Here is a 27,530-nt window from a genome sequence, read left to right on the forward strand (position 1 = left end):
GAGCAATGTCTCCTTCCACTCACCTCCTCCCCCACCCCATGAGCAGGCTACTGACTCACAGTTGCCTCACCAAAGCACCTTCCTGATGGGGAATAGGACAACTCTACTGATTGTTTCCATTTGTTTTTCTTTTCATTGGCTTTTGTCAAGCCATTGCTTTCTTCTTCGACTTCCTGCTTTAAATGAACTAGTCTCACTTAATGAGATTATGTTAAAGTGTTTAGTAAACCTACTAGGGTTGGACAAACCTAGAAGACCGTGACTGAGAGGCCACAACTTGCAATGTGAGAGGGTGGCCTTTGGGGTAGGAAGACCCCAGTTCCTGGCTGGTGTTGCCAGGTACAAGCTGTGTGACCATGGGTAGGTCACTTAACCTTTCCAGGCCTGTTTCTTCAGCTGTTGATAGGGATGTTGATGATGGCCCCCAGCCCTGGCTCCACACAAGTGATGAGAGCACTGGGCAAGGGCAGGTGGTGGCTGTCCTTTTGCAGGTTTGCCAGGTCAGCGCTCAGCAGCCCGTCCAGACGGAATTGCTCATGCGGTACCACCAGCTGCAGTCCAGACTGGCCACTCTCAAGATAGAGAATGAGGAGGTGAGTGGGCTGCTCTGCCCTGTAAGCGATTTCCTTACAAAGGCCTGGCTTGTTGTGGAATACATTAGAAATTAGGGTCCATCCATAAGATGGATTATTACATACCCATTAAAACTGGGCACACCAAGAATCTTTAAAGGGATGGGGGAATGCTCCCAAGATGTTAAGAACAAAGAGGATGTAGAACTCTACGTTCAGTAGTATCCTGAGTATGGTAAACTAGAGGAGGTGCATGTGTATCTGTGTTTATTCACAAGAAAAAATGCCTGGAAAGAAAGAAATGCTTTGAGATGTTAATTGTGATTATATCTGGGTAGAGGAATTATAGGTGATTTCTGTTTTCTTCTTGTGCTTTTCTCTGTTATCTGCATTGAGTTTGTGTTATTTTGATCATCAAAGATAGCTATCGGTATTTTAAATTACACAATGTAATAAAAAAGCCCAGGGCACACCGAATGTGTGATGGATCCTGAGCCCCAAGGAACTTCTGTCTTGCCTTGGCCAGCACACCTCCCACGTGGCTAGTGACACAGGATCGCCCCTGGGAGGGCACGAATGGAAATACCAGCTGTGGTGTGTTTTGATGTGGACCGAGGAAGCCAGATGGGAAACATTCCATTCCAGCCTGGATGCCTTTATGCAGGGAGGATGTCAACCAACTACAGGCCCCTGGAGAAAGGACAGCAGGATGTGAGGAATGTCACCTAAAATCTTGGGCAAGTTTATCACCGGAAAGTGCAACCACAGCTGGAGATGGGGAGTCATGGCCCCTGTCTTCACATCTCAAGAGGGCTGTCCTGGGTGGAGAGAGCTGGTTTGCTCCATGTCTTCACAAAGGACAAAGCTGGGACAGACGTGAGACAGATTGTCATGCAGGACGATAACGAATCAAAGCTGACCCTGGGGGGAGGTTATACAGAAATGGATTGTGTTTTTATTTTTCAAACCCGAGGAGAGAGAGGAGATGAAGGAAGTATTCTGTATCCTCCCCTGAAGCATTTTCAATTGTTTACATGGAACAGTATATGGATAACAATATTAGTGGGGTTTAAATTGGAAAGCAGGGCCCCATAGAGGAGAATGATGCAAAAGTTCCTCTGTATAGGCTGTTCATGGCTATGGAAATGCTTAATTTTGAACCTGAACTACTGTCAGGCTGTGTTAGAAAGAACTGATCCATACATTTATTCATTCACAAGTATTCTTTCAACCAGTATTTTTCAAGTATTTGTTAAGCACATTCCATGCTCTAAACACTGTGCTAGAGGCAAAGTAAAGTGAGTGAACAAGAAAACATAGTGCCTCCTCTCCTGGAGATTATAGTCTAGCAAAAAAAGATAGGTAGATAAAACATTAAAGCAGTATGCAAAATATCAAGTGATGGTGGGCACTAAGTTAGGAACAGTAGTCAGGGGGCTCTGATGTCTCCAGGAAGTGACATTTAAGTGGAGATCTGAGTGACAAGAAAGACTTCGGGTGACAATAATTTAACAGTGAATGTAGATGCAGTTTCTCCTCTGTTTTTGGAGTGACCTTCCATCGAAGTATAGGGTACAAGTCAGTGAAGGGATGTTGCGAGGTCAGGTCTCGTGTGTTCTGCACGTGTAGCCTTCTGGGGGTCCCACTTGACTCCAGGAGAGAAGTTGGGATCCTGGAGGACTGGCTCAGCATGATCTTCCTCTCTTTTCTCATTTCTCAGTCAGGCTTTTGATAAGTCAGGGGCAGATAGCCAGAGAGTATGTCCACTGAGGATGGCCCCTCATCCTATCTAGACTCTGTCCTCTCATCTCTCTGGATGAGCACTCAGAATATTTCTGCTCAAGGGACCTGCCTCCTATTGGAGGAGCTTGTGTGGGGCTATATAATCAGGAAAAGAGAAACAAACCTGGAAACCTGGCTTCCTTGTTTGTCACAACATTCTCCCAGGTTCTCTTCGGCAGAAGCAATCCAATACAATGATGTTAGACTGGGCAACATGGGTTCTCTCCCTAGCCAGCTCGCTGGCCTTATACTCCACATCAGTATAATGAGAATGATCATCTTTGTCCTGCCCACCTCCTAGACACTATACGTGAAAGAAATAAAGTGGGGAAAAGGATTTTGAGGTGTGAAAGGCATTTTGAGGCTGAAGGGTTTTTGTTGACATGCTGTGTTTCTCCAGGTTAGAAAAACCCTGGATGCCACCATGCAGACCTTACAGGACATGCTGACTGTGGAGGACTTTGATGTTTCTGACGCCTTCCAACACAGTCGATCTACAGAGTCTGTGAAGTCGGCTGCCTCTGAGACCTACATGAGCAAGATCAACATTGCCAAAAGGAGGGCCAACCAGCAAGAAACAGAAATGTTTTATTTTACGGTAAGTGGTGTCTTGGACCCAGAACTTACTGTCTACTGACCTGCTGGCAGTGACTTTTGGGGGAACAGCCCAAGCTAGGGGGAGCCAGCAAAACCATGTGGGTCAGTTAGAGCTAAAAAGTTTCCAATGTGCTTCTCAAATGAAGTTGCCTTGGCTTTGTGAGATGCAAAAAGGTGAATTACCAGTGGGGAGCATCAGCATTGATCCTGGATTGATGGTTATTGCAGTTAACCTACAAAACCCCAGAGAGTTGTGTTCCATAGGGTATGAGGGAAATGGCTCTTAGCCTAGTGGAAGCCCAAATAACAAACCTAAAGTTTAATGTACGGTTGTCACATTGAGGTACCTAAATTTGGGTGTGGGCTTTAGAAACCATGCCCTGAATGATCTGTGCAAACTGCTGGTAAGTTGTCAGCCCATCATGTAAAATCCCAGATTATATGCATTCCATTTTGCTGGGGCAGGGAAGAACAAGGTTAGGGGGCACTGGATCTTTGTTCAACATGTGTTTAGTGAACATAGAATTTTGGGGGTGTAAGGGACTTCAGATCTTCCGTCTGATGTTTGATCACATTCAACCCTATCCCTACCAAAAAGGCATCCAGCCTCTGCTTGAACAGACCTAGGATTAAAAGTTCCTTCCTTCTCCAAACAGCCCTATTGTCTGGCCTGTGGCCGGCAGTAGATACTATGATGTATTCTGTTATCTCTACTTCACTGGGATTTCTGGTCATTCATCTTGATCCTGTTCTCTGGGGCAACAGAGAGGATAATTCCACAAGACAGTCTTCGGTGTGCTTCTAACGAGCTAGGTTTTCATTTCTCCAGGCTAAACATACCTGATATTGTAAATCCTGCCTCATAAGCTTTCATTTTGAGTGGCCTCAGCATCCTGGTGTCTCTTTCCTGAACTTGTTCCTTTTATTGATGCCTGTGTTAAAGCGAGACTCTGAGCAGTGATCTGACCAGCACAGACTAGAGCTAAACTCCCGCCTCCTCCCACCCTAGGTGCTATTCTCCTTTCCATACATTCTAAGATCATATTCTTTTTGTTTTGTTTTTATTTTTATTTACAAATTTTAATTCCAATATAGTTAACATACAGTGTTATATTAGTTTCAGATGTACAGTATAGTGATTGAACAGTTCTGTGCATTACTCAGTGCTCATCATGATAAGTGTACTCTGAACCCCCTTTATCTGTTTCACCCAACCTCCCTCCCACCTCCCCTCTGGTAACCATCTGTTTGTTCTCTATAGTTAAGAGTCTGGTTTTTCATTTGTCTCTTTTTTTCCTTTGTTCATTTGTTTTGTTTCTTAAATTCCACATATGAGTGAAATCATATGGTATTTGTCTTTCTCTGACTGATTTATTTTACTTAGCATTATACTCTTTAGATCCATCCATCTTCTTGCAAATGGCAATATTTCATTCTTTTATATATGTATATAATTCCTCAAGAAATTATATGTATTTATACATGCCGTCTCTTCTTTGTGCATAAATCTATCAGTGGGCACTTGGGCTGTTTTGATTTGGCTATTATAAATAATGCTGCAGTACATATAGGGATGCATATGTCTTTTCACATTAGTGTTTTTGTATTTTTTTGGTAAATACCCAGTAGTAGAATTACTGGATCATATGGTAATTCTATTTTTAATTTTTCGAGGAACCTCCATAGCGTCTTCCACAGCAGCCACACCAGTATGCATTCCCATTAACAGTGCAAGAGGGTTTCTTTTTCTCCACATCTTTGCCAACACTTGTTTCTTGTGTTTTTGATTTTAGCCATTCTGACAGGTACGAGGTAATATCTCATTGTGGTTTTGATTTGCATTTTCCCGATGATGAGTGATGTTGAGCATCTTTTCATGTGTCTGTTGGTCGTCTGGATGTCTTCTTTGGGGAAATATTTGCTCATATCTTTTGCTCATTTTTTAATTGGATTATTTGGGGTTTTGGGGGAGGTGTTGTAGAAGTTCTTTATATATTTGGGGTACTAATCCTTTATCAGATATGCCATTTGCAAATATCCTCTCCCATTCACTAGGTTGTCTTTTAGTTTTTGTTGATTGTATCCTTTGCAGAAGCTTTTCATTTTGACACAGTCCCAATAGTTTATTTTTGCTTTTGTTTCCATTATCTCAGGAGATGTATCAAGAAGAATGTTGATACAGCTGATGTCAGATGCCTGAGCTGTCTTCTAGGATTTTTATGGTTTCAAGTCTCACATTTAGGTCCTTAATCCATTTTGAGTTTATTTTTGTGTCTAGTGTAAGAAAGTGTCGTTCAGTTTCATACTTTTGCATGTAGTTGTCCAGTTTTCCCAGCACCATTTGTTAAAGAGACTCTTCTTTTTCTCATTGTGTATTGCATCCTTTGTTGTAGATTAATTGACCATATAATTGTGTGTTTATTTCTGGGATCTCTATTCTGTTCCATTGATCTTTATGTCTGTTTTGGTGCCAGTACCATACGATTTTGATAACTACAGCTTTGTAGCAGATCTTGAAATCTGGGGTTATTATGCCTTCAGTTTTGTTCTTCTTTTTCGAGAGTGTTTTGGCTATTTGAGGCCTTTTGTGGTTCCATACAAATTTTAGGATTATTTGTTTTAGTTCTGTGAAAAATGTTTTTGGTATTTTGATAGGCATTGCATTAAATCTGTAGATTGCTTTGAGTAGTATGGACATTTTAACAATATTAATTCTTCCAATCTATAAGCATGGAGTCATCTTTCCCTTTGTTTTTACTTCAATTTCTTTCATCAGTGTTTTATAGTTTTCAGAGTATAGGTCTTTCACTTCCTTGGTTGAGTTTATTCCTAAGTATTCTATTATTTTTGGTGCAATTGTAAATAGGATTGTGGTTTTAATTTCCCGTTCTGCTACTTCATTATTAGTGTATAGAAATGCAACAGATTTTCTGTATTGATTTTGTATCCTGTGACCTTACTGAATTCATTTATCAGTTCTAGTAGTTTTTTCGTAGTGGCTTTAGGGTTTTCTATATATAGTATCATGTCATCTGCAAATAGTAAAGGTTTTACTTCTTCCTTACCAATTTGGATGTCTTTTATTTCTTTTAGTTACGTGATTGCTGTGCCTAGGACTTCCAGTACTGTGTTGAGCAAAAGTGGTGAGAGTGGACATCCTTGTCTTGTTCCTGACCTTAGGAGAAAAGTTCTGTTTTTCTCCACTGAGTATCATATTAGCTGTGGGTTTTTCATATATGGCCTTTTTATGTTGAGGTACATTCCCTCTACCTTCTTTGATGAGGATTTTGATTATGAATGGATCTTGTACTTTGTCAGACGCTTTTTCTGCATCTATAGTTTTTATCCTTCCTCCTATTGATGTGATGTATCACATTGATTGATTTGTGAATATTGAACCACCCCTGCAACACAGGAAAAAGTCCCACTTGATCATGGTGGATGATTTTTTTAATGCATTATTGGATTTAGTTTGCTAACATTTTGTTGGGAATTCTTGCATCTATATTCACCAGAGATATGGGCCTACAGTTCCCTTTTGTTGTAGTGTCTTTATCTGATTTTGGTATCAGGGCCTCATAGAATTAATCTTGAAGCTTTCCTTCCTCTTCCTGTTTTTGGAATAGTTTGAGAAGAGTAGGTATTAAGTCTTCTTTAAATGTTTGATAGAATTCACCTGTGAAGCCTTCTGCTTCTGGACTTTTGTGTGTTGGGAGTTTTTTGATTGATACAATTTCATTGCTGGTAATCAGCTTGTTAAAATGTTCTATTTCTTTTTGATTTCGTTTTAGGAGGTTATGTGTTTATAAGAATTTATCCATTTCTTTTATCTTGTTCAATTTGTTGGCATGCACATTTTCATAATCTTCTCTTATAACTAAGATTGTATTCTTTTTTTTTTTTTTAAAGTTAATGTCAGTTAAATCTCTGTTCCCTATGTACTGCCATTACACCAGGCTACCTTTCTGCTAAAGGATATGTAGCTGATGTATTGGGTCAGTGTTAGGTTTCTTACCAGTTAGATTTCCTCTTGATGGATTTAGTTCGCGGCTTCAGACTGTCAGGATCTTGTTGCAGTGGTTCAACATATGTGCTGTCCCTTCAGACTTAGGTTGTCTGCAGATTCAGTGAGTGTGGCTTTCATACCTTAAAGTTTGTCAGTGAAAAAAAAAAAAAAACTAATAGTTATGCCACAACCAAGGCCAAAGACAGAGTTGTTTGAAACATGCCACTAGGCTGATAGTGATCCACTGTATCAACACCTCTAGATGGCGGTCATTTAACGAGTCACAAACCCACCCAGTTCTGACACCCAGCTCCATCTTGTGATAGGCCTTGTCGAATCCTTTTTTGAAATCAAACAGTTGACATATATTGCATTTCCTCAGTCATCACTGTTTGATTTTGTTGTTTTCAAGAAAGGAAATAAGACTAGTCTTGGTGAATCAGCCCATGCCAATTTCTGGGGTTCACCACTTCCACTGGGCGCCTACTGTATTTACAAAGAGAATTTTATGGGTCACAGAGATTTAAGGAAGCAGTGCACATGAATATGAATTCACTATGACAGCGGAAGCAAAGAAATTTGGGTGGCAGAAGCAGAGAAAAGGGGGTCTGGCTGACTTGAAAGGAAAAGAATTCACCAGTGTTCATGATTAAGGGTCATGGGTATTATATTTTCATTTTAATATTTAATCTATCAACCTGGTTGGCTAGTACACCTCATGACTTGATGTTATGACATTATTTTAGGCACTTTTAAGGACATAATATTCCTCTTAATGCAAGCATTGGTACAATTTGATAGTATTCTTTCCATCGTGGGTCACATATGAAGCCTGGATGAAACTTGGAAAAAGTAGGCAAAGTCTATGGGCTCCAGAGCCCCGGGGTGTAATTTCCACTAACCAGTGAATTGCCCACCCAGGTGAGTTACATGGTTGGGATTAGAGCTTCAACTACCTGGGGCAGCAAGGCATGGTAGAGAAAATACCTGCTTATACCTCAGCTCTGCTTCTCATGGCAAATTTTTAAACATGTGATAAGAGCAGAGCGTGTCATTACTGGAAGCATCCATAGAGAGCCTAGGGGAGAGCGTTTATCAAACTGAAGTGTGTATTCGAATCATGTAGGAAGCTTGTTAAAAATGTAGGCTCCCAGCATACCACCCTCCCCGAGGTGGGCCCTGGGAAATTGAACACTTCTGATCCTCTGTAGTGCCTTCCTCAGGGGTAAAATTAGGGGTTAGACTCACAGTATTCTTGAGCAGGAATCTGCATTTTGACCCTCTTCCCAGCCGGTAGGAGGCTGCCAGTCCCTGCACCACACTTGGAGAAACACTGCAGGTCAGTTATCACTTTACCCTGAGGAGGGCAGTGAGTAAGCTGCCCAAGGTGGCACTTTAAGCTCTGAGCTTCTGTCCCCTTCTGGCAAGAATGGGAATGATGATGCCCCCCCCACCCCACTCTTTGCCATCCAAGATTGTGATGAGGACCAAAGGTACAAGCTTGAAAACTTTCAGGTGCTCTTTGGTACAAGGGGAGTGGCTCCTAGGAGCCAAGGTCCTAGGCGCCAAAGACTGTGGCTGACGAGATACGGCACCATCGTCTCCTGCCAGTCCCACCATTCCAGAAACCTATCCAGATGGGGCCAGGTGAGGTGACCTCAATCTTATCTGTACACATGTCAGCCCCCAGTCCCTGGACCTTTTCCCTACAACTGTTGTCAATAGGATGATGGTGATGTTCCAGATGCTCCTTTACACGTCATATTGGAGTGTCCCGAGCCTCTACAGTTCACTTGTTTGCTCCTCTGCACCCTTTTCTGAGCATTCTGGTGGGGCAATAAAATGGATTTCTTGGTGAGAAACTAGCTGGCAGATTTGGGGCAATCACACCATCCTGTGCCTTTGTTTTTGGGGCGTTTGCAATTGCCTTTGCATCTGCTGAGAATGTTCCTTCCCCATGTGCTCACGTGTATCCACACAGCCCCTTCCTCACCTCCTTCAGGCCTTGGTTCACATGGCAACTATGCAGTGAGGTCTGTTCTGGTTCCTAGTCCCCCATTCCTGCCTTATTTTTATCCATAGCATTCACCAGCGTCCGACCAATCGTGTATTTTACTTTCTTTATTAGCTTATTGTCTCTCTTCCCACTCCTCTCTGTCAACCCCCACGAGATCAGAGCTTCAGCAGAGTTTCTCAGCACTGGCTATATGCCAGGCACAGCTGTAGGCACTGGGGATCCGGAAACAAATTGGGTGTGGACCCCACCAACAGCAGCTCACAGTCTAGCAAAGACATGCCCCAGCAGAGAGGGGTCTGGCCTGTGCTTACGTGATGCAGGGTGGGCCAAGGAAAGCTGGTACTTGTGCAGAGGTGTGGCTGAGGTCCAGCTCAGTTTGAGCACAGGTAGATGTGTTTCTGTTCCCAGTGACTCCTGTCCCTCTGCACTGCTCTGAAACACATTGTACATGACAAGGTCCCTGAACTCGAAGCAGCCTGGGAGTCCCAGGGACGTGGGGCAAATCAGATCTTTATGCCAGCCTCACCTGTCTCCTCTGTAAAAAGCAGAAAAACGTATCCCCCAATGTATTGAGGTTATTTTAATAGGAATGTCTTTAGGGGCCTGCAAAGCCCTTCCTCCTTCGGAGTGGGGCCAGATGAAAGGAAGTTTCCTTCGCAGGCTCCTCTGTAACAGATCTGATAAAGCGCTCTTGCCTCAGCTGTGTGCCCCCAGAGACGGCTCCCATTTTTATTGCTCGTGGCCCAGAAGCACAGTGGAGGCTTGATGACTAACGAAGCTGTCTGCTTGGGGCTCAGTCCCCAGTCCTCACCTGACAGAAGCACCTTTCGCAGCTCACATTCCCCCTGAGCTTTCTTTGTGTTCCCCCAGACTGCCCTGAAATGCCCAGGATGGGACGGTCGCACTCGGCAGAGCTGGGGTCTGTGGAGAAGTGAAAAGGAGCAAGTCAGAGGTCCTTCTTTTCCCCATGCTGGGGTCCTTGAGGGTGGCATAATCTCCCTCTGACCTCCCTGGCATAGCGGTCAGTTTTAGAGACAGAGACCACGGGACTTGGCCTTGCAGTCTGTAATGTCCTTGTGCCTTGTGTTTTACAGAAATTTAAAGAATATGTGAATGGCAGTAACCTCATCACTAAGCTACAGGCCAAGCATGACTTACTCAAGCAGACCCTGGGTGAAGGTGAGTTGGTTGGAAGGCAGAGGCCTGTGAGGAGGGATACTTGTTTTGTCGTGGTCCCCTGGGTCGTTTCAGCTTGAGACATGGGCACTTGGTTGAATGAGGCCTGGTAGCACAGCCACCTGGCAGGACTGGGCAGGCCAGTACAGATGCTAAGAGGGGTCTAGTGTGGCTGCAGAAAACATGGGGCAACTATGTTCGTTTAGGTTCTGGGGGAGAGTCCAAGGCAAAGTGATGAGAGGGGTCCCCAGCAGGTAGGGGGTGGGGATCCAGGAGCACAGAGTTCTGCATTGCTGTTTTTTAACAGGTACTGTTTGCCAGGAATACTCCTAGAGTGTCTGGCCAGGCATCTAGGTCCAGAAAAGAAAAATCCATATGTGTATTTTGGTCCTTGAGGGATGTGGGGAGTAGGCTTAAAACTGCGCAAAGGCCTCCAATGACAGTTGGAATAAAATCCAAAGTGCTCTCACAGTACATGAGGCCAAAAGGTCATTTGAACCTTACCTTTTTCACTGACCATATTTATCATTGTCTACTCCCTTACTGTGCACCAGCCACTCTACGCTCCTTTCTGCCCTTTAAAACTCATGAAGCTCATTCCTGCCCCAGGGCCTTTGCATCTGCTGTTCTCTCTGCCTGGAATGCCCTTAACCCAGATCTCAGTATGGGTTGGCTCCTTATCCTTCAGCTTTGTCAGCAGAGGTGTCACTTCCTCAGTGAGACTCTCCTTGTCACCCAACCTCAAGAAATCACCACCTCTGTCCCAACACTCTCTGTTTGATTTTCTTCATCTCATTCATCACCATGTGAAAGCACCCTATTTATTATTTGTTCATTTGCTTATTATCTTTAGGTACATCCCCACCCCAACTGTCTCATATCTTCTTTCCAAGTAGGGACTTCCTTGTTTATTTTGTCTACCACTTTATCTCCGGTGCCTAGAATAGTACCTGGCTCACAGTAGCCATTCAGTTAGTCATTGGATGAATGTTGAATGGGAAGGTCACCAGGACACGAGCCTGGCCCCAAGGTCAGGGACGGCTTGCAGCAAATCGTGGTGGCCCTGGAAAGTGGTGTGACTGTCAGCTATGAGGGGGATGAGCTGAGCTGGGCATTTCTGAAGTTGTGAGGCCCTGCTTGAGCCCCACATCCAGATATACTCTTGTATTCTGTTGGAGAGGTCTGTTGGCTGAAGGGTGTGTTCTATGTAAAGGAAAAAGAGCATGGGGTCCAGGAAACGGGATTTCCAAAGTGATGATACCAGTAGATCCCAAGACGACAGCTTGAAGGAGGCCTAGAGATCACCCAGGAATTTTCCAGGGAAGTAGGAGTGTGATAGGTGAGAGTCATAGGGGGCATAGCACCCCACTCTTCTCCATACAGGTGCACATCCTAGGGGCTGTGCCCTGCCCACCCAAGCCTTCCCTGACACTGTCCACTCGGTACCGATCAGGGGGACAGCTGGAATCTGCAGATGCTTGGCATTTGTGAGCCCCGTGCTTTAGAGGAAACAGCGAGAAATTAAACCATTTCCCAGCCCCAAGGTGCTTCTAACCTAGCGAGGAAGACAATTCATGAATTCATAAGAAATTTAAAGCGATAACATTAAGTTGCACAGAAATACTAGGTGAATTGCCAGGTGAACAGTACAGACTCTTAAGAGTATGAGCCAGGAGTGGAAGGGATCACCGTGGGCCCAGAAGAGCCGGAAAGGCTTCAAGAAAAATGAGTAACTGGGGCTTGGAGTAGTAACCAGGGGGTTAAAACTAATATCAGTAGAATTTTTTCAATCAACTTTATTGACCTATAACTTATGTACAATAAAACCCACCCGTTTTGTGTAGAAATCACTTGTGACAAACATATGTACCCAGATCAGAATATAGAACATTTCTGTCACCACAAAAGCCCCTTTGAACCCCTTTGAGGTGAATCCTTTCTCCACCACCCCAAGCAACCACTGATCGGATTTCTGTCAGCTTAGATTAGTTTTGTGTCTTCTAGCTGGGCAACTTCTGGGGGTGATAAAAATGCTCCTGATTTGGTGTATACTCAGGTGTATACATTTGTCAGACCTCATTGATTGGGGGTAAGGGTGGGAGCAGTGAGTTGCACTGGGCTTTTTTTCCATTTCCCCTGACACTCCTCTACATTCTGCCCATCCTGACATTTCCATATTAGGCCAGAAGAGTGGGGCGCATAGGAGTAGGAGAGCCAGAAAGTCCTAGGGAAGAGCCAAGCTGGTGTGCCAGGGACAGCTCCCATGACTAGCATTAAAAAGGAGGATTGGTTTTATAGCCAGTGGCCCCTGGGGGTTGGAGGCTGTTTCTCAGAGCCATGTACCAAAAGGCAAGTCCCTATGAGTTGGTTGGCTCCTTGTATGTTCAAAATCAGGAGCCCTGGTTTTAGAAAAGTAGATGTTCTTTTAGAAAATAAGATCCCAGATGAGAAGGTGCTTCTCTCCAGCTCACCCATGTGTGCTATCAGATGCAACCGTTTATTACTGCCCTTGCCTGAATGAATAGCCTTGATGAAATAATAATAAAAATTAGTTTGGGTTGGCATAACCCCTGACCCATTTGGTCTCCCAAGTTTACTTAGCCTTCAGCTATACCTTGCTCCAAGATGTGATTTACCAGTCCTCCTTCTGAGTTTTAGGCTGAATAGCAATGAAAAACTGCAGGAAAATGTGGCTTCTGAAGTGTAAGGGCAGCTAAGAAAGAAAGAGCCATCCAGAAGAATCTCAGTCCTATTCTCTAGTAAGCCAGCAATGGAAAAGCTTTGTGCTTCTTTTGAAAACTGGGATGGGCCTTGTTAGACTGGTCAATTTGGGTGAGGATTTTTTTAATAGACTTTGTTTTAGAATAGTTTTAGATTTACAGAAAAGTTGCAAAGATAGTACAGCTAGTTCCCATAGATGCCACATCCAGTATTTCCTGTTAATTGACACTAACAACTCATCATAAGTGAGTATGGAGTATTCGTTACAAGTAATAAACGCTGGTCCATTGTTATTTCTAAAGTTAACAAATTGTCCAATTACTGGAAAGAACTGCAGCTGAGACCAAATCTTGAGTCACTTTTGTATCCCCACTGCCTGATAAATGTACATGTGGATTCTTAGGGCACCGGGTGAAAGGGGAGAACGTGCACTGACTTAGATTGGTCACGTTCTTGCCTGTTGGGCAAAGCGGACATGGAAGAAATTAAGCAGGCCAAAGCAAGCTCAAGATCTTGGCTCCTTTATTTTTCTGAGTGTCAACAGACGATTCACCTCTTCTTGCACGTGCTGATTCTTCCATTCAGTAGAAAGCTTCCCTAAGAGTGGGCCAGGGTAGGATTACACCTGCATCAGTGACCTTTTTATGCCCTTTGAAGGCTATTTTGTATTGGGAGGGGCAGTCTGGAAATTTTGGAAGCAGGTGAGAAATATGGGGCCAAGTGGAATATTTTGATTAAGAAGATACAAAGCTTGTTTCTTGTTGTTGTTGTTTTTTTTAATGAAATGTGTCATGTAATCCATTTCTCTTAAGTCGTCTTTTGACAGCATGGCTCAAAGAAGCCACAAGTTAGAGGAAACACATGGTCTTTAGGTCACACTCAGAATCAAAGTTTTTAACATGATTGATCCCAGACACATAAGTCAAAAAGCTTCTAGGTGCCCTGCAAAGTGGCATTCCGTGTTGTAAACATCACAGCCACATCTTGGGAACAAGAACGCACCCTATATGCCCTTGGCTGTTGCTATGCCATTGTTTTTGGCCATAGGATTCTTAGTTTATCATCCTGTCTTAGTCTTAGATCCCTGACCTTTTTACTGCTCTGGGTAGTCTATAAGCTCCAGGGTTTATACCCAAGATATGGGTGGTGTTTCAATTTACGATAGCCTCTCAAGAATGAATAGTGCATTGTCTATAAAAGGGATGGGACATAACCTTTTCAGACCAAGATTTAATAGCACATTATAGAGCCAGTGTTTGCCAGGACCAGACAGTCTGACCTTCTGAAAATGACTGGGCCACTAACTATAAAATATATTTTTAAAAATCCCAGTGGGTCTCAGAAGGTAAAGGGCAGAACAGTTTTGATTTCTGATATTTTCTAGGAGTTGCGAAAACAGATTCCGAAAGATGTTGGTAATGGGGTTCTTGAGAGCTAGAATAGGAGTCTAAAGCTGACAGGGAATATATTTGATTCCTTGCTGGAGGAAAGTCTGCCTTGAGTATGTTTCTGACATTGCACTGCAGGACTTCAACACTTAGATTCCTACCTCCACACTTCTCCCCTTTCTGCCCTTATCTGTCCATTTATCTGTCCATCCATTGTCCAAAGCATAGATGCTATGCTCAGCCTGGAGGGGGAGAACAGTGAACACAAGACAGACAAGGTTCCTGCTGTCATGGGGAACAGAGACCTCGAACAGTAAACAAACTACTAAATAAAGAATTACAACCATTTTAAGTGCCATGAATGGGAAATTGGGGCTGAGATAGAGAACAATTGTTCATACGGGGGAGGGGGCGGGAGAGGAGATCTGCTTTAGGTTGGGTGAGCACTGAAGCCTCGGGGCGGAGGTCATGTTCAAGCTGAGACTGAAGGGTGAGAACACATCAGCCCTGTGAACAACTGAGGAAAGAGTGTCAGGGCAGAGGGAACAGCATGTGGGAAGGAACATGGTGAGTCAGGACTAAAAGAAGGGAAGGGTGGCTAGACCTTAATGCGCACATAGAGGAGTGTGCATTTTTGGAACTAAGAGAGGGTGGAACAGGAAACACCTCGTAGGTCCCCTCTGGAGTCAGAGTTGCACAGCTTACTGCAGCCATAAGGGAAATTGTGTGTTTTATAGTTAATGCAGGCCATTGGCCGACCCCTTTCGTGGGTTGCTTTAGCTGCAACTCGGGGTCTTGGGTCTGTATGAAACCTGTAGCTCAGATTGGCATCTGGTGGGAGTTTGTCTGAGACTACAGACACATAATAAGATTATGCATAAGAGATATGTCAATTTTGTCTAATGTTTCGCCTTTCTTGCTTTGGTCTTTGGCTCCAGTTCAGCCAAATGTAGTAACCCTTGTAACTGCTTGTGGCATTGGTTAGGAATTAAAGAATTGTGTGTTGATTCCCTGCCGTGTTTTATTTTGAGACTTCTGTTACTCTCTTCTTCCCCTCATTTTTGCCCCTATCCTCATTCGGTCTTGTTTTCTGTAGAGAAAATAAATGCGTGGTTCTTTCTTTTAAAAAGTACTTTCTACGCATCTGGCTCTTGATTTCAGCTCAGATCATGATCTCACAATTTGTGGGATCAAGCCCCGCATTGGGCTCTGTGCTGACAGCGTGGAACCTGCTTGGGATTCTCTCTCCCTCTCTCTCTGCCCCTCCCTCACTCACACTGTCTTTCTCTCTCTCTCTCAAAATAAATACACTTAAAACATTATTTTAAAAAAAGTCCTTTCATGTGAATGCTGGATGGGATTCTAGAGTCTAGAGCTGTCCAGTATGGCGGCTGCCAGCCATATAGCTATCAAACGCTTGAAACATGGCTAGTATGGATTAAGATGTATAAAATGAAAACAAGATTTCAAAGAGTTAATACAAAAACTATATGAAATACTTTATGAATTTTTATATTAATATACATTGAAGTGATATTTTTGATGCATAAAGTTAAACACAATATGTTATTAAAATTAATTTCATTTCATTATTTAAAAAAATTTTTTTAACGTTTTTATTTATTTTTGAGACAGAGAGAGACAGAGCATGAGCAGGGGAGGGGCAGAGAGAGAGGGAGACACAGAATCCGAAGCAGGCTCCAGGCTCTGAGCTGTCAGCACAGAGCCCGATGCGGGGCTTGAACTCACGGATTGTGAGAGCATAACCTGAGCCGAAGTTGGATGCTTAACTGACTGAGCCACCCAGGCGCCCCTCATTATTATTATTTTTTTTTTTTTTTTTGAGAGAGAGAGAAAGCATGAGCAGGGGAGGGGCAGAGGGACAGAGAGAGAGAGAATCTCAAGTAGGCTCCAACTTGGGGCTCAATCTCATGAACTGTGACATCATGACCTGAGCCTAAATCAAGAATTGGACGCTCAACCGACTGAACCACCCAGGCACCCATCTTTACTTTTTCTAATGTGGCTGCTAAAAATCGTGGCTTACATTATATTTCTATTAGACAGCATGGCCTAGAGGTTCTCAACTGCACCATTAAAGGAATGAAGTACTGAATCATGCTGTATGGATGAACCTCAAAAGCATACGCTAAATGAAGGAAGCTAACACAAAAGACTGTGGATTGAATGCTTCCATTTTTGTAAAATGTCCAGATAAGCAAATCCATAGACAGAGGATAGATGAGCAGTTGTCATAGGCTGGAGAAGGAGAGAGGGAGTGACTGTGAATTGGCCTGAGGAATCTTTTTCATGTGAGGGAAATGTTCTAAAATTGAATTGTGGTGATGGTTACACAACTTTGAATATTTACTAAATCATTGAATCATACATTTCAAATGGGTGAATTTTTTGATATGTAAATTATGCTTCAATAAAGCCATTAAAAATAAAAGGGAAGGCAGTGGCTTGGAGTCTGCAATTCCAGGGGAATGGAAGATCTGGAGGTAAGATTAGGGAGTCCTCAGTCAGCACTTAGGTCACCCAGAGAGGGTGTATAGAAAGAGAGCTGGGTGCACCTCCTGGGGGCAGATGAGGAGGAGACAGCAAGAGAAACTGAGGAACAGCCTGGAGGGTGGGAAGGACACCTGGCAAGTGTGGAGTCATGAAAATCAAGGAGAACACTTGGTAAGAGGAAGAGAGTGATTCACTGAGTTGATGGTGCTGAGAAGTCAGATAAGAGCAGAGAAGACGCAGAAGATAAGTGGATCCGGCCACACGGAGCAAGCAGTCTCTGTGGATGGTGAGACCAGAAGCCAGCTGCAGTGGTGTGAGTGGGGGAAGCAACAGTGCCTCTATAAAGCTCCTTCAGCAAGTTTTGCTCTAAAGGAGAGAAATGGGAATGGAGTTAGAGTGAGAAAGCGAGCCCAGGGAGGTTTCAAAACTAGGTTATACTTATCCAGAACATGTTTGTATGCTGATAGAAATGATCCAGAAGAAAGGAGATTGGTGATGTTAGAGGTGTCGAGGGGGACACTTGCAGAAGCAGAGGCCCCAAGAAGGGTGGAAGAGGTAGGACCCAGAGCACGGGCAGAAGGTCTGAGCTTTGGCAGAATTGGGATGCTTCCCCGGAGTACCAGGACGGGAGGTAGAGCGTGAATGGGCAGGCATAGGTAGGTGGGTGCATCGTATGGAGGCATGCCAAGACCCGTCTTACTGATTTTCTTCTCCATGGAAGGAAGCGAGGTCTTCAGCTGAGAATGAAGGCTGAAGAATGAAGGGGTCGGGTGGGGATGTGGCTGGGCTGAGGAATAACAAGAAGGTATCTTCTGGCTGCTGCTTTTCAGGGCCAAGCATATGACAGGTGCTCCACAAACCTTTGTTGGTATAAAGCAGTGTGTGAGTTCTCGAGCTTTGGCAGGCAGAGAAGGGATCACCCATGGTGCTTGTTAAAATGCAGATTCGTGGCTTCTTAGCTCAGAGATTCTGATTCAGGAGGCTCATGGGAAAGCAAAAAAACCTTGCATTTTTAACAACATCCCCAGAAAATTCTAAAGCATGTGGTCAGCAGGCTGCAGTTGGAAAATTGCTGGAAAGAAAAAAAAAACATACATGAACAACACGAAATGAAATTTATGTGAACATAGCCTTACAGATAGGAGGCACTGGGGATTTAATGAGACTCCATTCTTTCCAGCAGACCATTACTTAGGCATAATTAGATTTCCCATTTCACAAATAATTAAGTTGGGTTGTTTCTTCTTTTTAGAAAAAGATGAATGTTCGCTGGTTAAAAAAGAAAAAAAAAACAATTTAACATCAATGTATACTTTTCTTTCCAGGGGAGAGAGCAGAATGCGGCACAACCAGGTAAGAGCTAGGGATCTTGGTTGTTTCCACCTGCTGCCTGAGGTGGGCGGGGTGGAGGGGAGGTGCAGGAGAGGCGGGAAGGTGGGAAGGTGGGAAGGCAGATGCTGCCGAGGAGCTCAGAGAAGCTGGGCTGTTCTTAAGAGTGGTCTAGCTTTTCCCCAGTGTCTCCAGGGGGGATGGTGTGGCTGTGCAAGAGAGAAGGCTGGCTGTTTTGCTTGTCCTAACACTGTGCTGGTGAAGCCACGCCCCCCACAGGCCGGTGCAGGGGAGGCGCCTTTCCCAGCTGCTGTGGGAAAGTGGGGGTATGTTCTGTTGGCGCTTTCCATCTGGTGGGACAGTAATATATATTGCAGAGTGGCTGAAGACGGACAGCAGAAGCCAGAGGCTGTGGGGGTAGCTGTTGACCTGTTTCCCCATCTGTTCTGTGGCTGCTGAGCAAACTGTCCGGCCCGGGCGGAGGGCCCATCCTGGGGTCCCCATTTGCCAAGGCTTTGGATTTGGCTCGTATGGCACACACCTGGGCATATGCATGTGCAGAGCCACATCAGTGCGCACAGACGCCCCTACTGCCCGCACCCTGGCTTCAGACCTCATGGGCACTTGGATGGACTGATGGGAGAGCCCTTTGCTGGGAAAGTAACAAATGGGCAACTTCTGCTTTCTCTCCAGCTTGCTCAACATTACCCTTGCGCTTTTCCTTGAGCAGACCAGAGCCAGTGAACACTTTCCACTCAGCAGCTGGTAGCTGAGGGGTTGACTTTCAGTGACTGGACCTTTCCTCCACTTTCAGAGTTTTGAAATCCATAAGCAGCCGTGTTGCTGTCTGAGTTGTTCGTTAGAGCCCATCCCTTTCTGAGTTCCCAGCAATAGTTATCCCACTGCCCAACACAAATTGAGCCAGTGGCCCAGAATCCTGGAAAGCTGTTATACTTGGCAAGAGGAAAGATGAACCCTCAATCCCCCTCCTGCTCATCTGGATGAGAGTTGGCTGAGAAGAGGCTTGGAAAGCTCTGAGGCTTTCAGTTTGCTGGGCCCAGGGTGGGGGAGACTGAGGGCTTTCCAGAAGCTCAGCTCTGCAGCTGTTCCGCTGGGCCCTGGCAGTCTGGGAATATCTGGATGATTCGTAATGCCAGGCAAGGACCTTCCTGTACAAGGGCCAGCAGATGTGCAGGGTCACTTTCTAAGAACCTTTCAGAAACAAACTCCTTACTTATTTTCATTTTTCTGGCAAGAGGATGTTGTTGTAGTCCCCAAACAACAGAAGCCACATTTTACACCAAAGTCTGCAAATAGGAAAACAGATGAGGGATGAATTGAGCCATCCCTCACTTCCTCCTCATTCCTAGAACTCATGCAAAGGAAGATGGTTCCAGCAGATTTCATGAGAAATCTGTAATCGAACCCTTGGCCAGGGCCCAGGGTCTACCTCAGAGAAAAGTTGATGTTTTTGTTGTTGTTGTTGTTGTTGTTGTTGTTTAAATAAAGCCATTTGAGAGATAGTCTTCCACACCCTCTTCAACCTAGGGCCTGGGAAATACAAGTTGGGACTACAGACCTCCCACTTAGATATAGTAAACTGCAAACCCAGCCATCTGTACTCTGGCCCTTGGCCAAGGTCAGAGGCAACTTTGTTGGTAAACTGAAATCTTCCCCTTCCAAAAATAATTTTAAATTCATTGTACAATGCACTGCCAACTTGAAGTGGTTTTTAATTTAATCCTAAAGGCCCTGGGTAAGATGTTTCTATGCTATGGCTCTCTGTATCTTCCACAATTTCCTGCCCAACGTTAGTGTCATTTTGGATGATCCTTTGAGCAGGTCCCCTCAGCCAAGTTGCTGCTGGCCTTGTATAGACAGACCAATTTTTGCACATGGGCTGCAACATGTTACATTTTTTCTCACACTTAAGAACTTAGAATAATCCCAATTCATAACCCTGTAAAATAGGCAGACCAGGTGCAAGAGTGCACTTGAAAAGTATATGAATAAATGGCACGGTCAGATACAAGTATAGGGTTTAACTGTGATTATTTTAACTACAGACTGGCTTCCCTAACTCAGGTTGGCTTGTCCCCATGGTGTGGATTAGCCATGAAATCACTTGAAACTTCTTGTCCAGATAGATGCAACCTGATGCGTACTCATGCACAGCTTCCAGGGGCCTCACTGCCACTGAACTACAGTGCACTACCACCATTTTGGATATTCACACGCACGTCTATTGGGTTATCTAGGGAACATTTTAATCACTACCCTTTTGGTCACAGAATAATTTTGAGGCTGATTCCTATGTTGCCAGCATATGTTAATTTTCATCTTGGTTGAAAGGCAGAAAGGGGACATTGGTCTCTGGTTTCTCTCTCTTCCTCTCCGTGGCTTTCTCTGTTCCTGTTTTCCCTGCCTCTCTCTCTTTCTTTCTTTCCGTTTTGCTCTGCAACTGAGCAGCAGAAGAGATGGAAGGCTTAGGCTGCCCCACTTTCCTTGGCTGAGCTGCCCCCCTGCTCCCCACTTTGTGCCCCACCCAGCACTTCAGTAAGTCAAAATTGATTTGATGTCATGCAAAGTTGGGATAGCTACGTTTCCTTGTCAGAGATTTCCGGTCAGTGCACAGAACACCACACAAAGAAAGAAATCCCAGTGATTTGAGCAGTCCTTTGCTTTCTGGAATAGGCAGGAGAAATGGGAAAAGTATCCTTTTCCCTCTTTATTCCATTGTTTAAACTTAAAGAAAAAAACTCCTTTACACTTATTTTAAGGAAACCCTTCAGCCGGCCACCCTAGAATTTTTGGTATTGGGTGTCCAACACCTACATTAAGAATCTCTACTTTTGCTGGCCATGGGAGTTTAATAGATAATTTAGAGCGACTGCTAGATGCTCTGGGATAAAATCAACTTCCCAATTTCATGTTCACAACAGAATTTGGAGTAGGAAGAGCTGAATTAGCCCCAATCACATATTTTTTTGTGTGCCCCTTGGGAAGTTTCTTAATTTCTCATGGGCTCATTTGCCTTATGTTTAAAGTGAATTTAGTAAGTCTTGCCTGCCTCACAGGGTTGTCGTGAGGGTATCACGCATGAGACAAGGAAACCATCTAAGAATGCTCACAAATAGAAACCCTAAACACTAGGGAGACGAGGTGGCACAGTTGCTATATCCTCAAGTTATTCCTAATCCCAAGATTTAAAACCTATGGCCTTGTGTCACATTGTTTACACTCTCTTTTGGCATTTGGAAGCTCCAAAGCGGATCCTTTGACAGAAATACCACCCCCACATACCCACATCCTCAAAAATTCAATAACTTACAAAAAAGAAATGACATGGACTTAGCTAACCAAATTGACATAGATCCAAGATGGGCTTGAAATAGTCTTGCCTGTTGTTTCTTTTCAAAATTTTGGTCTGTGCTGTTATTTTGGTTCCAATGTTTGGGTGGCATGATATTTGGATTCAGCTGTGTCTTTGCCCATGCATGTCCTGGAGCTAGCAGCATTTGCTCAGTACTCAAACACGTAGGAGAAGCTCACTAGATTCCCCTAGATGGCTGGGCTGCTGAAGAAGACAGGCACAACACAATGAGGCCAGTGAGCAGAGGCAGCATGAACCTCTTTCACCTTGATTGGCACCCCAATCCATAAGATTTCTTACCCATCCACAGAAATCAATCAAGACTTTGGGGACCAGGTCTTTGCTCGTCACGTGTGGACATTAGCTGTGCCAGGCTGGGTCCCCACTTGTTGCTCCCTAAATTGTGAACCAAGCCATTTGAAAATGAACTGCCTCTCTTGGTTAGGGGCCCTTCTCCTAACCTCAGAAAGCCCTTTGCCCTGGAAGGCTGGCAGCATTGAGTCAGGCCAACTTGGGTGGCGAAAGATGAGCAAATAAGCCAACACAGGTATATGCATGGTGAGCAACTCTGGAAACTGGTCCAGTGTCTGTGGCTGTTTCACTGTTGCTGGTGAACTGTGGTATGGTTTCCCCTCCCTGTAGCCAAGAGTGGAGCACAGGGAATGGAGATCCTAAAGTAAAGCAAGACACTTTCAACCTGACCCATTGGGTCCTCCACTGGCAAGGGTTAATGGGATGGATGGAGTCCTTGGCTGGAAACAAAAAAGTGCCCTAAGGCTCCATGACTGGCCCAGTTGGGAAAAATCTTGGCATTGGAGCCATAGAGGCCTGAGTTTGGGGCCTGGCTCTGCCAGTTCCCCTCCCTGGGTCTCAGAGTCTGCCTCTATAAAATGGGGCCGTATATGCAGGGTTGAGCTGACGTTAAGGGTGATAATGGATTTGAAAGCGCTTGAATCAAAAGTGTACTTGACTAAAGAACAGGATATGATCATTATCTCGGGTCACCTGGGGACCCCAAAGAAGCTGTAGGCTCCCTCCAGGCATCAGTATCTTCATCTCTAAAATGAGAATAATAATTGCCTAGCTCTTAGATCAATGAAATAAAGATTAGTCAAGTGCATTTGAAATGCCAAGAGGCATTAGAAAGATCAGTGCCCTGGTACATTGGGAGTTGAGACTCGGTGATGAATTTAAGCCAAAATAATGAAAATTAACCCTTCCAATCATCATTGAAAGTGTCTTGCTTTCTCAGGCTACAGATTACATCTCTGTCCCCTGGTTCCTCCTCCATCTGGTCAGCTTTGCAGGATGACAGCCTCTGATTGGGGTTTCAGTGGTTTCCTGGGTACATACTATTTCCCCCCTGTGATCTAGAATGCATCTGTGTTATGTGAGCATTACTCCTGCCTGACATTGTGGGTAAATTAAGATTCCCTTAAACATCCAAAGGCCTTCAGATGGAGCATTGGACACCAATGTGCCGAGGGTTCAGGGGTTTCCATTTGCATTTTGTGTTCTCCTTCAGCCATGGGTTTTAAAGAGCGTCTTTCCCAGTTGTATGTTTGCGTTGGTTGCTTTCTTGATTTCTTTTGTTCCATTTTCCCTAGGCCCCCCTGCCTTCCCCCTAAACCACAGAAAATGAGGAGACCTAGGCCTCTCTCAGTGTGTAGCCATAAACTATTTAACGGCTGTATGGAAGCGTTTATTAAGGTACTTGCTGGGGAGCCACGGAGTCCGCGAATGTGCCCAATGTAATGGCAGCCTTTCTCCACCTCCTCCCCTTGGCCAACAGCCCTACCCCGACCAACCAGAACTTTCAGTCGTGCCCTGGCCCCAGCCCTGGAGCAAGCTAGTTCCTCACTGAAGCCTGCTCTTAGCTTCAGTAAGGGCTTCTAGGCAGACTACTTTTGTCTCTGACCATTTGATCCTAAGTGCCTTCCCGGGATCCTCAGCCCCAGAGGAGGGATCGATCATGATGAAACCCATGGAGTCCAAGTGGGGTTGAAATGCCAGTGCAGTGGTCCCTGCCAGCCATGCTTTCCTGCTTCAGGAACTGCAGTCCTAGCTAGGCCTGAGGGACAGTTAGAGAAACCACCTTGCCTCACTTCACATCCATGCCTCCCAAGAGGCGATTGGTTAGAAGCAACACAAAGAAAATCCTGCAGATAAGAGTGTATTTTTATACAACTGATTGTTATTATTATTGTTGTTATTGTTGTTGTTGTTGTTGTTGTTGTTGTTATTTTGGTTGAGACTATAGCAGCAAAGGAAACACATAAAATGTTTGAGAGAAAACTCTCCCACCTTGTTTTGCTTCTTGTTAGGCATTGAGCTGGGGTAGTCCCTTTAGAATTCTAGATTAACCCTGTACATCCTAAACTAAACATGAAAGTGTTGCAGCTCAGTGACTTTCTCTTTTCTTGCCTCCTGGATGCAAAGGGCAGAGGACCAAGCCATCCCAGATAGAATGAATGGCTCAAGGACACTGAAGCTGGCCACAGAATTGCAAAGGGAAGCAGGGGGCAGGGAGATGCTTGAGAAACATTAGTTAGGGGGAGCAGGGGAGAAGGTCCCTGCCAGTTATCTGAGAGCCCTCCATTATCCAGTGAAGACACTTTCTGCAGAAAAGAAGGCTGGTGTCAAGCAGGAGAAAACTAAATGCTCTTCGGCTTTGCTGACAATTTAGGAGTGATGGAAGCTATCCCTGCTCAGTGTACTCTTTCCTCCGTCCTGACAGGCTGCGCACGGGACCTGCAGGATGGGGTGAGGGGGCAGGCATGGGACCAGGTAAGCAGAGCCAGCCTGGGTCCCAGAGCTGTCTCTGCCTATGGGCTGAGCTCTGGGGAAGGGACAGTAGGGAAGGGGACAGTGGAACATTAGGGGACCATTTGGGACGGTCCAGGGGCAGGGAGCAGCAAGGGGTGCTTTAGGATACCTAAAGGTGAGGCACGGAGGATCCAAAAAGGAGGGGTGCCCCTGGGTGCATCAGGAAAGAGGTACTGTTTGGAGGGGACCCGGAGTGAGCAGTTTGCCATCCAACAGGTCATGGAAGACACAGCTGCATCGAGTCCTTCTTTCTTTATCTCCCTTCCTGTCTCCACCAAGACTTCTTCTCAGTCCACCCTTACCCTTGGAAGAGCCACTGCCCATAGCTGAGAGGGGACCAAAAGGAACATTAGCTATTCTCCCTGCCTCCAAGGGGGCATATAGGGCTGCTCGGGAGATTTTCAGCACAGAAAGCTAAGGTGGTTCAGGATGCGCGCTCTGAATTACTGCAAGTAAGTTCCATGGGAGCTCAGAGCAAGAAGCACTGGGAGCCTTAGAACACAGGAGACTTCTGCAGGGGCACTGGGCAGGGGGGCAGGGGGAGGTGAGAAAAGGGTAGGAATAAAGCAGAGAGGAGCAGGACAGAAGTCCCTGAAAGGAGGACGACCATGAATGAAGGCCCAGAGACAGGCACGCCTTCCTGGATTTGCCCAGCTCTTTGGAAACCGGTGATAAGTCAGGGCACTTGGAAGGAACTGACTCCTATCCGACAGGACTTGAAAATTCGGTGTTCTGTTTAATGAAATAGTCTTTTAATAGAGAGCTCCTACATGCAGTGTGTGACTGCCAACTAATTTGACCTTCTTCCTCCTGAGAAACACATCAGAACTTCTTCAACCACACGTTTGCCCCCGGAGGAAGTCACCTTGGGAAGCCACCACATTCTTATGCTAAATATACTGTCAGGGCTGCCGTTGGTCAGTGTTCCTCAGAGCCTGTAGCATGGCCCTGGTTGGTGGTGCCCAAACTTCGTATCAGAACGGACGCCCTGGTCGTTGGAAGGAAAAGCATCCTTCAGTTCAGCGCTGCCCCACCCCTGGAGGTAGAAAATGGCAAGAGGCATATGTTATAGAGGGGCTGGCTGTCCGGCTCTGAAAAGCCACTTAGCCTGTGTCACACTGTTGGAATAAGTGTCCAGCCTCTTCCTCAGGGGACTCGGAAGAATAACACTCATTTGGCTGGAAAAAAAAATATGGTATATTTGTTAAACACGATTGCATTTCCTCCTAGTCACACTGTACTTATGCCACAAACTCTCAGGACAGCTCAACAAACTCTTCCGTGTGCCTGCTATGACTAGGCAGTGTGTAGATGCCCTTACATGCAGCAGGGGCTCGCCTTAAGGGTTATTCACTTTCAGAGAATGAGAAAGCAGTTATGATATATTCAGTCCTTCAGCCTTTGTGAATGGAGTGTAGTTCTCTCGTATGATTCACGTGCTGTCTGGAAGAAGATTCTGCATGATTGGAGAACGCCCAGCTTTGAAATGCCAAACCTGTGAAAGGTCTTTTGGTAAAATAACATCTCTGGGACTCCGTGATGATGAGGGTTTTAGTGGGACGAGGCAGCATCCCCAGGTTAAGAATGACGGATACATTTACAGATTTCTAGGGTCCTCGGAACATCCTTTTCAACATCCTTGATTTTTTTGTTGTTGTTGTTCCTCTCAGCCAGAAGGAAACCCAATTTTTATTATAAATTTTGAAGCCCACTTAAATTTTATTATAAATTTTGGGAGGCAGAGCCCTCATCCCATTTCTATAAAATGAGAATATTAATTACCTACCTCATGCATGTGTGACGCAATCAAATGGACTAATATATGCCATGTTTCTAGAGTACTCCTGGCATACTGTATGCACTATGGAAATACTAGCCATTGTTGTTGTCATTAGCTTTTAGGAGATTGTTCATACAATCCCATCTGACAGGCTGTTTGCTCCATTCTAGGATTCAGGTCGTTTTAGCCAACGTATAATTCTAGTTGTTTAGATGCTGGGTACTGGACAGATGTCACCAGCTAGAAGGCATCCATCCTCCGCTGTCTCAGGTCAGCCTCTCAAGCAGCCTGGATGAGACGTGGCACCCACCCCAGAGCCTGACTGCTGCGCATATGGAAGAACGAACAGACCGTGCTCCCCTGAAAATGGGTGGCGTCAGTGGCTTTAGTGAAAGGAAAGGCTCCAATGCTACCTACAAGATCATAACAACATTTTGACTCTTTACTGCCCTCCCTTCCGCAGGCCTTTCTCAGCTTTGGGGTTCCCTGAGGTGTTGTCAGTGCCAGTGTGAGGGTCGGGGTAGGAAGGAGAGCAAAGCCAATGGATACCCAGGAAAAGGTACCCAGGGTGTTTGGTAGGAAAGCATGGGAAGCTGTTCGAATGTGGAATCAGGTGGAGTCCTGTCGGGTTGTATCCAGAGGGCACCTAATAAACACAGTCTTGGTACAATTAGCTTTTTACTAAGAATGAGGTTTCCTGAATTGACTTCCAGGGACAGTGTTACAGTAGACGCCTGAAGGTGTGTGCCCTCCTTTTTGTGGGCAGCTGGGCTAACCTTAAGGTGTCTTAGGTGGGCCCTTGCCCATCGGTGAGTAACAGCCCCTGTGTTGAGGAGAAGCTAAACATGGGATGAGGAGAAGGGGCTGAGCACACACCTCGGTACACACATCCCTGCACTTGACAAGGACTGATAGAGGCCCCTTTGCCACCCGGTGTCCGAGGCAGGCACCCTGGGAGGCTAGCTGGGGGCAGGTTGCAGAGCTCCTACGAGGCCCTGAGGTGCATGGACGGCCCTCCCCATCGGCAGACTGGTTGGCAGTCTCCCCAGGACCGTTGCTGGCTGCCATTGCATTTCGGCGTTCACGGACTCTGAAGGATCTGCTTACTCTAACTGATCTTACTCCTGCATAATCTTTTCTTTTTCTCCTGCTCTGCTGCCTGTTTATTTTTTGTTATCAGAGGAAGAAGAAATGCTCGAACCAGGAACCAGGTATTTACTAGAAAGGTCCGTTAGCTCCATTCAACTGAATGGAACCTGTCTTTAGTACTGACCTCTAGAGCAGGGCTCACCATGCCTATTGCCAAAGGGTCCATTTTTCTATCCTCTCCCTGACCGTAGTTAATCAAGGTGTGAATTCACAGGTGGGGTGTGGAGGAACCCCAAAGGCATTGAAATCTGGGTGTTTTCTGTCCCTTTACGAGAGAATGTTACATATGCCTTATTGTTT

General features: G+C 45.1%; 1 protein-coding gene across 7 annotated transcripts in view; it reads left to right on the forward strand.

The window, feature by feature from the left end:
* Positions 1–27,530, forward strand: part of SRGAP3 (SLIT-ROBO Rho GTPase activating protein 3) — a 354,753-nt gene that overhangs the window by 284,933 nt on the left and 42,290 nt on the right. For 4 of the 7 annotated variants that reach the window (XM_053219015.1, XM_053219016.1, XM_027042537.2 and 1 more), the window contains 6 exons: positions 492–593; positions 2,755–2,952; positions 10,069–10,153; positions 18,099–18,126; positions 20,572–20,658; positions 27,262–27,292. In XM_053219015.1, the coding sequence (XP_053074990.1) occupies positions 492–593; positions 2,755–2,952; positions 10,069–10,153; positions 18,099–18,126; positions 20,572–20,658; positions 27,262–27,292 (531 nt within the window). Of the gene's footprint in view, positions 1–491; positions 594–2,754; positions 2,953–10,068; positions 10,154–18,098; positions 18,127–20,571; positions 20,659–23,082; positions 23,186–27,261; positions 27,293–27,530 lie in introns of all 7 variants that reach the window. The other 3 variants (XM_027042538.2, XM_027042540.2, XR_008297014.1) reach the window with 3 other exon arrangements.

Source organism: Acinonyx jubatus, chromosome A2 (assembly GCF_027475565.1).
Source record: "Acinonyx jubatus isolate Ajub_Pintada_27869175 chromosome A2, VMU_Ajub_asm_v1.0, whole genome shotgun sequence".
NCBI lineage: Eukaryota > Metazoa > Chordata > Mammalia > Carnivora > Felidae > Acinonyx > Acinonyx jubatus.